Source organism: Impatiens glandulifera, chromosome 1 (assembly GCF_907164915.1).
Source record: "Impatiens glandulifera chromosome 1, dImpGla2.1, whole genome shotgun sequence".
Lineage (NCBI taxonomy): Eukaryota > Viridiplantae > Streptophyta > Magnoliopsida > Ericales > Balsaminaceae > Impatiens > Impatiens glandulifera.
Genome location: NC_061862.1, coordinates 15528777 through 15538622, shown reverse-complemented (window position 1 = coordinate 15538622; position 9846 = coordinate 15528777). Strand labels below are relative to the sequence as shown.

At 33.0% G+C, this 9846-nt stretch overlaps 1 protein-coding gene across 1 annotated transcript; it reads left to right on the top strand.

Moving 5' to 3' along the window:
- Nucleotides 1-834: 834 nt before the first annotated feature.
- LOC124921432 (LRR receptor-like serine/threonine-protein kinase RGI1) lies at nucleotides 835-4604 on the top strand. The gene is made up of 2 exons (XM_047462094.1): nucleotides 835-4023; nucleotides 4115-4604. Exons 1-2 carry the CDS (start codon nucleotides 1134-1136, stop codon nucleotides 4531-4533), a joined length of 3309 nt encoding a protein of 1102 aa, XP_047318050.1. The 5' UTR covers nucleotides 835-1133; the 3' UTR covers nucleotides 4534-4604.
- Nucleotides 4605-9846: the final 5242 nt, after the last annotated feature.

Genomic DNA, 9846 nt, shown 5'->3' with positions numbered 1-9846 from the left:
CTTCTACAAATGTGGTCCCATAGGATTAGTGACCTTATTTTTATTGCCCTTTTTAAGAAGATTTTTCCTTGAATAAAATGTGTAATGAATGATGTTTGTGCTTCTAAGGTGAATAGAAAATTTGAAAAATCATTCTCCTTTAAATTTTCAATATACTTAAAAAGTGATTCCTATACATTTTTCTAAAAAAAAATTTACGATTGGTTTCTTCTCTTCTTGGCTCTTCCGGACTTTCTTTGGATTCCTTTGCCGACTCCTCCCTTACTCCTTGATTCTTTTTGGACTTGAGGTCGCTTCACAAGGAGGTGTTCCCGAGTTGCAGAGAACAATCCGAACTGAGGCAATCTTTCCGGATTCGCTCCTAAGGTAGAAAAAGTGGAAGAAGGAGAAAGGTGATTGAATGCCTTATCTCACAGAGGTATACCTACGAGCCTATCAAGCCCTGTAGTTGCAAGAATTCGGTCAATTGCTTGACTTGCTCAACAAATTCTGTTTCAATAGAGGTACGAGAAAAGGTTGGGGGCAATGAAGTAGGTGAAGTGGTTGAATTTTGCGAGCTGTTCCAACCACTGCTGGATTGAATTCCAATAATGGTTGATTCTTGAGTCGTATCCAGAGGGCATGTATATCGCCATAGGAGTACCTTGTTAGAGGTGGTGCCTATCTATCCCTTGTCATAGCAGGCCTCATCAGCCCGGTTGAGGAAAGTCGGGATTTTTTGCTTAGTGACTTTATTCTCTATCATCAAACAAACAAAACAAAGCGTAATATTGAATTTGCAGAAGGAGAAGGAGAGAGAAGACAATCAAACCGGGGATGGTGGTGGGCGGGGAGTTGCAGGTCGCCGATCTCAATGTATTCTTTGGCTTTCATTTCTTCCCTCACCCACCACTTAGAATAATCATCGAACCAGTACTTTCAACTAATTAATTTGAACCCTTTTAACAACAAAGCTTAGGGAATTGAACCTCATCAATATTTTCTTCTCTCTCTCACACCTTCCCTGAAGAGCTTTTGAGTTCAAACCAAGCAATCCCCAAACAAATTTTCTAATTTCTAGAGAGAAAACCAGAAACCCAAATGGTGCAAACCCGAGAAGGAGAAGGAGAAGGAGAAGATCGAAATTGAGGCAAATGTCGATGCCAACCTCGAGGCGCCACCCTATATCATTTCCCCATTCAATACCATCTTTAAATCTCTCCTTCTTTCTCACATTTCTCTCTATCCTCACTTCCGCCGCCACCGCTAATACCGAAGAAGAAGAAGCTTCATTACTATTCTCTTGGCTAGATTCCGCCTCTGTCATTCCACCTTCCTTTTCGAACTGGAACAACTTAGACAACAATTCATGCAATTGGACTTACATAACATGCAACTCCTTTGGTTTCGTCTCCGAAATCAACATCCAATCCATCTCTCTCCACCTTCCATTACCTTCCAATCTCTCCTCCTTCAACTACCTGACTAAGCTTTCAATCTCCGGCGCTAACCTCACCGGTACAATCCCTGATGACATCCACGGCTGTCAATCGCTTCAATTCATCGATCTCAGCTCCAATACTCTCGTGGGTATCATTCCTCCGGCCATTGGGAAGCTTCAAAATCTTCAACACTTGATCCTTAACTCGAATCAGCTTACCGGAAAAATACCATTAGAACTCAAATTATGTCAGGGGTTGAAAAACCTCTTGTTGTTCGATAACAGGCTAGCCGGACCAATCCCGGCCGAATTGGGCCAATTGTCTTCTCTAGAAGTTCTACGAGCCGGCGGCAATAAGGACATTGTCGGAATTATCCCCGATGAGATTGGAAACTGCGGTAACTTGACAATACTCGGTCTAGCGGATACAAGAGTTTCAGGGAATATTCCAGCTACGTTAGGGAAGCTGAAGAAGCTCCAGACATTGTCAATGTATATCACGATGATAACCGGAGAGATTCCTCCCGAATTAGGTAACTGCACAGAGCTTGTGGAAATTTATTTGTATGAAAATGGTTTATCTGGTTCAATCCCACCTGAGATTGGAAAACTAAAGAAGCTAGAAAAGCTTCTTCTATGGCAGAACAATTTGGTGGGTAACATTCCTAACGAGATTGGAAACTGTTCTAATATGATTTCAATTGACGTCTCTCTGAACTCTCTTTCTGGGTCAATTCCTCAAACATTTGGTGGGTTATTTCAGCTCGAAGAATTAATGGTGAGTGATAACAATGTCTCTGGTTCAATCCCATCTGTTCTTTCAAACGTTACTAGTTTGATACAACTACAACTCGACACGAACCAGCTCTCTGGTTTGATACCGCCGGAGCTGGGTATGTTATCGAATCTCTTTGTCTTCTTCGCCTGGGAAAACCAGCTTGAAGGAAGCATACCTTCAAGTTTAGCCAACTGTAGTAGCCTTCAGGCACTTGACTTATCGCACAACTCTCTCACTGGTAATATCCCTAATGGGATTTTTCAGCTTAAGAATCTAACGAAGCTTCTGTTGATATCAAACCATCTTTCTGGTTCAATCCCAGAAGAGATTGGAAGCTGTAACTCTCTGGTTAGGTTGAGACTTGGGAGTAACCGGATATCCGGTCAGATTCCAAATCAAATTGGGTTTTTAACAAGTTTGAACTTTCTTGATTTGTCCGGCAATAGGTTATCTGGGTCGGTACCAGATGAAATCGGGAATTGTTTAGAGCTTCAAATGGTCGACATTAGTAATAATACCTTTGAAAGCAACTTGCCTAATTCTCTTTCATCTCTGTCAAGTCTACAAGTTTTGGACATTTCAAATAATCAATTTACAGGTCCAATTCCTGCTAGCTTTGGTCGTCTTATTTCGCTTAACAAGCTCATCTTAAGCTGCAATTCATTCTCTGGTTCAATTCCTTCATCGCTTGGACTCTGTTCTAGCCTCCAGTTACTAGATCTCAGCAGCAATCAACTCAACGGTAATATCCCAATCGAATTGTGTAAAATCGAAGCTCTCGAGATCGCTCTCAACCTTAGCTTCAATCGCCTAAACGGACCGATCCCAATTCAAATCTCATCGTTCAACAAACTTTCCATTCTCGACCTATCCCATAACAATCTTGAAGGGGATTTGAGTCCTCTTTCCGATCTTGAAAATCTCGTTTCTCTAAATATTTCGTATAATAATTTCTCCGGCTATCTTCCCGATAACAAGCTTTTCCGGCAGCTATCGCGTTCGGACTTTGCTGGAAACGATGGGTTATGCTCGGTTAGCCACGGTTCTTGTTTCTTCAGCGACGTTTCCAAGACTGGAAGCCATCGGTCGAGTAGAATTAAGTTGGCTATTGGTTTTCTAATTGCTTTGATAATGACTATGGTAATTATTGGATTAATGGCCGTGATTAGGGCAAAAAGAAGGTTAAACTCTGGCCAGGGGTCGGAAACTGGCGACCCGTGGCCTTGGCAATTCACTCCGTTCCAGAAACTGAACTTTTCGGTCGATCAAGTTCTTCGATGTCTAGTGGAAACGAATGTCATTGGTCGTGGAAGTTCGGGGGTTGTTTATCGAGCTAATATGGAAAATGGGGATGTTATTGCTGTTAAGAAGCTATGGTCCATGTCGTACGGGTGTAGTCAAGAGAGGTGTGCGGTTGTTCGCGACTCGTTCTCAGCTGAGGTTAGAACGCTAGGATCGATTCGCCATAAGAACATTGTAAGGTTCCTAGGTTGTTGTTGGAACCGAAACACGAGATTGCTCATGTACGATTACATGGCTAATGGAAGCTTGGGAAGCTTCTTACATGAAAGGTGCAATCGCAACCGCCCTTTGGAATGGGAGTTAAGATACAAAATCCTTTTAGGCGCGGCTCAAGGGCTCGCTTACTTGCACCATGATTGTGTACCACCGATAGTCCATAGGGACATTAAGGCTAATAATATACTTATCGGTCTTGAATATGAGCCTTACATTGCTGATTTTGGCTTAGCCAAGCTAGTCGATGATGTTAGTTTTGGTCGGTCCTCCAATATGGTTGCCGGGTCCTATGGATACATAGCACCAGGTTAGGTTTTTGAATAATGATTTATTTTACTTTGACAACCTTAATTATTTCAAAAACTAATTTCATTTATGCTCAATCTATATGTCTTTAGAGTATGGCTATACGACGAAGATAACTGAAAAGAGCGACGTTTACAGCTATGGAGTGGTCATACTAGAAGTGTTGACGGGAAAGCAACCAATCGATCCAACCATTCCAAATGGGCTCCATTTGGTTGATTGGGTGAGGTTAAAAAAAGGAGGGATGGAAGTTCTTGATACGAGCTTATTGGGTCCATTAGAATCTGAAATGATGCAAGCTTTAGGGATTGGTTTATTATGCGTAAGTTCATCTCCGGAGGAGAGACCTGTCATGAAGGATGTGGTCGCAATGCTTAATGAAATCGTGCATGAAAAGGAGGAGAACTCAAAGGCGAAGGCAGACATATTACTCGAGCGCACTAGAGTTGACCTCGCGTTTAGGGAAAAGGAGGCGACTTCTTCCTCAACACAAGAAACACAAATTTTGTAGCACAAAAATAATAACACAAGTTTCTAGCTTTCTAAGTACTATTCTAGAACATTCTAAGATCAATAAGTTTGTACCGGTTAGATCAACAGTGTGTAAGATTAATAAATTTGATTAGTTTGTATGAATTTGTTTCTTATCATTAAATCATCAATAGTGTGTAAGATTAATAAATTTGATTAGTTTGTATGAATTTGTTTCTTATCATTAAATCATCATGGACCATCTAAACATAAAGGAATTGATGTATTTGTTTAGAGCATTAGATTATCATTGAACATTGGAGATTGTATATTTGAGAGTGACATTGATTAGTTGGTGATTTATTTAAATAATTTTTAAAATTATAAATTATAAATTTTGATTTAACTATTTGACCCTGAATTTGAATGTATATTTGGAGTTTGAAGTATCATAGATTTTATTGATTTGAGTAATGTTTGTCATTTTTCTTACTTTATAGTCGTATTTTTATTTATTTAATTAATTATTATATTTATAAAAAAAACATAATTATTATTTCTTTATCCATTTTGTCCAACTATTTCACACCTTATAATAGTTCTAACATATTTAAATTGAATTAATAATTTGAAACTAATATATCTTTAAAAAAATTAGTTTAAATCCGTTCAAATTGATAATCCGTACATAAAGTAATGTTATTTCAAAATTTTATGAAAAATAAATATTAAATCTATTTTTTCGAATTTTATCAAATCACACATTTTTTTAATCATTCGTTAAATTAAAATGTAAATCTAAAAAAAACAATAGTCAGTTTAAAAACATACATTCAAAACATTTTAAATATCATTTATAAATCTAACAAATTAATTTAAAAAAATAAAAAATAATATGTTCAAATAACATTATAAACGCCTTCAATTTAGAAAAAGTTTCAAAAGACTAAAGTTAGAATAGTTACACCTTATACGGCACAATTTAAAGTTATAATCTCCTTTAATAAAATTCTCATAAATTGAAGCCTCAAATAATAAACTTTTGTTTAAAAAAATATATATTTTTAAAATATTTTAACTTATCAGAATTATTTAAGTAATATATTAAATTATTCAATTCAATATATGTCTAATTTGAGATTTTAAAAAAATACTGATTATTATTATTGTGAGAATGTTTGAATTTTTTAAAAATATTTAAGGAGTATTAATATATAATAATATAATAAAATTAATAATTTAAAATATAAAGTATTTTAATGTTTTATTTAATTAATTTATTGAAGTAATAAATAAGAATGGAGTGAAATGTTATTTTTTTATTTTAATTATTCATCAAAGTCATAATTGTACTTTATTTTATGAAAATGTTTTAAGAATTTTGTTATCTGTATTTTATTTTTTTACTAAAAGATAATTTATATAAAAATATATATATTTAAAATTCTATAATAATGTTTATTTTTAATATTTTAATTAAAATAATAAATTGATGCAATATAGATTATTTACATCTAAATAAAATAATTAACATAATAATAATAATAATAATAATAATAAAAATAAAAGGAGAACGAGGCTGTTTTAAATATTAAAGAATGGGTTAAAATGAAGTGAAAAGACAGTAAAAAGTAGAATTAAAAGAAAAATAGGAATGGTTGGGTGATGTGATGGTCAAGACTCTTGTTTCGAATCCTATAGATCCATCATATCATATGATGATTTGATTTGACTTTACCTCTCTTGTCAAGTCATTTCCATGTAAATTCATATTTAAATAAATCTTGAATTATTTTTAAATTTTATAATATATTTTTTAATAAAAATATTTAAAAATTATTAATATATAATAATGTAAACAAAATTTTGATTTAACCTATAATATAAATAATATTATAAAATTATCCTAATATTTTGAATTTTTAAATTCAAAATAACTTAAAAATATATTAAGGCATTGTTCTCTTGAGTTTTTTAAAAAACTTATTCAAAATTAATTTTTCAATCAATCACATCTCAATAATCACATCACTCATTTAATTAACCAAAATACTAAAATACTCTCTATTTTAAATTATTATTTTTATTTTATTCATATATATATCAATACCATTTAGGCCTTGTTCGGATTTGGGTTTTCCAAATAACCCAACCAAATCAATTGTCACTTCACTCCCCTCTCATCCTTCAAATCAATCAAGTCATTAACCAAAATACTAAAATACCCTCTATTTTAAATTATAATTATTTATTTTATTTATATATATGAATATCATTTAAGTCTTTTTACTAAAAAAAACATCATTATTTCCTCAAAATTATCACAAATCATTACCAATAATCATTTTTCTCTCTCCAGGTTATTTAAATAACCTGAACCGAACAAGCCCTTAAATCTTTTTATCAAAAATAATCATCACCTCCTCAAAATCATCATCAATCATTATTTTTTTTCCTCTCTAGGTTTTTTCAAAAACCTCAATCCAAACAAGGCCTAAAAATCAAATAAGTGTTGGAGGTTGTTCGGAATGTGGTTTTATAAAACCTAAAACGAGAAAAATAATAATGATTTGTGATGATTTTGAGGAGATAGTGATTATTTTTGATAAAAAGACTTAAAGGGTATTGATATATATAAATAAAATAAAAAAAAAATAATAATTTAAAATAGAGGGTATTTAAGTATTTTGGTTAATGATTTGAGTGATGTGATGGACAAAAGGGTAGTGAAGTGATGTTTGATTTTGTATGGGTTTTTTTAAAAACTCATACCGAACAAGGCCTTATTTTTGTAATAATTTGACCATAATTAGGAAAATTAAATAAAAACCCAAAAATAATTTGAGGTTAAAATATTGTATTTATTTACCCAAATTAAACCTAAAAAGGGGTTGAAATTATTTAATTATGATTTTAAACATAAATTGTATATAATTTATGATTTAAAACAATTAAATAAATATCCCAAAATACCCAAAAATAAAAATAATTGACATAATTTTTATTATGTTTCCAAAAATAATTTTTGTGGAATTTTTAGTGAAGAAAAACGCAAAAGGGGTTAAAATTCAATTTCAAAAAACATTTTTATTAAAAATAAAACTGATAATCTGGTGTAACCGAAATTATGTTTAATTGTTGCAGACATAATATCAGCCATCAGCGCCCAGGAATCATCCACGCAGCCAGATGTAACAAAACCAAAGCGCGCCCGAGCCGCATGAAATTAACTAACGGAACGTTGATGTCCGTTAGCCCAGCTGCCTAGACGCAACAAAACGCCATAGAACGCCAAACGGCGTGTTTTGGACTGATCAAAACGACGTCGTTTTATTGTCATCTTCGCGAATTCTAGTCATTCGTGACGAACTCTGGCGACCTTTCAGAAGGATTATCTTCTTCGTTAGTCGACCTTATACTCTCGTTTTTCTTCCCCTCGTGCTTGCCTTATCATCACCATCATTAACCTTATACCTATTTAACCTTATCTTCCCCTAGAACTATGTTGTCACAAATGAGATAAAATTAGAGATAAGAACTTTGATCATCAAATTGAAGTCAAATTCTTCCTCCTCAACCGACCTAAATCTAGTATAATAATTCTCTATGTCATTCTTTATCAATCCACCAAACAATCAACACATATTACACATTAAATCAAAGATTCAAAGATTCTGGCCAAATTGGTTTTTGTGAAAACCATTTCCGGTGATCAAAGCTTTGATCCAGGCTTTGGGAAAGCTTTTAATACATCATTGGAGTGTTCGCCAACTCTTTATAAGCATCCGGATTCTTTGTAATTCGATTTGTGGTTGAAAATTAATTTTTCCTAAGTTTGATCTGTTATAGAGTTCGATTGTATGATTTCTTTGTTTAGAATCAATGCCTAGATGTTATATGAACTTTATGTTGAAAGAGATTTGATCAAATCAACCTTCAACAAAAAAAATGAACTGAAATTCTGGATTTTTTAAAATTCATGTTATTGAGTAGGGACCGAAGAATCTGACAAAGATTTCTAACCTCGAGCCGAGAGGTATGACCTAGGACCGAGCCTTCTAGGTCCTTAACTGAGAAACCTAAACCTAGGATCGAGCCTCCCAGACCTAGGACCGAGTCTTCTAAACCCCAGGACCGAGCACTCCGGTCCCTCGATCGAGCAGTCTGAGTTCTGGATCGAGCCTCTCGAACCCAGGACCAAACCCTCCGAACTTATGGACCCATGCTCCGAGCCCTGATCTAGACCAAGCCCGTCCGGGCCCAAATCATCAAAATTGGACCCATACCCTAGGACTCTAGTCCTAAGGCCTGTTTGGTTCCACTTTTCAAAATCCAAAATTATTTTTGTAATTTTGGAACCTCAATCCATTTTCAAATAATCCCTAAAGGTCAAAAAACTATATTTAAAATTTTCAGGATATTTTCTAAACAAATATTTTGGCTAAGGCCCCGTTTGGAATTTATTTCTAAATTTTAACATTTTTCTGATATATTTTAGGGTTTTTACTTAGTATTATATCAACACAATCGTATGTACGCCATTTTAAATAACTTTGTACAATTATTTACGTAATCTAAACTTATCCTTATTTAGGATCCCCAAACTACTAAATAAAAAAATATTATAAATAAATCATATCATAACCATACTTTGTTTTAATAAAATAAAACTGTCATTTGATGGGCACGGAGGACATAGCGTGAAAGTCTTTCCCAAACATAACCAAAAACCGAACCTCTTATAGAAACTCGGGTATAAAGTACGTTTATACACCTACCTTTTACTGATTTTTCTAAAATTATTTTATGATTCTATTTTCAAATAAATAATCTTTTAAATTAGTTATGTTTGATTAATTTAAACCGGACTTTAGTTAAATTATTATTTGATCCACGTATTATTAAATTTGAATAAAATTAATTATTTTTACATGATTAATTTCTAAAATTCTCAACTATTTTCAAAAATCTTTTAAAAGAAATCTTTTAAAATAATGTTTTCTTTTAAAAGATTTCTAGTACGCAAACCAATGTTGAAATGCATTGAACCTCGAGGCACAACACGATATTCTCCGTATTGTCATGTGTCGTCCAAACACGTGCTAAGATACGAGGGAGCGATTCTTAGGGTTACAAATAATATAATTTCTTTTCAAAAAATATAAGATATTTTATTAATTTTTTAATAAATGGAGTAATATAATTAATTAGAAAGATAAAATAAAATGTTTTAATTATATTAAGATTTTTAAAAAAATCAACCAAACAAAGTTATATATATTAAAATTTTTATTAAAAAAAATAGTTAATTCTTAAAACATATAATATATATATATAATTATAATGATGCTTA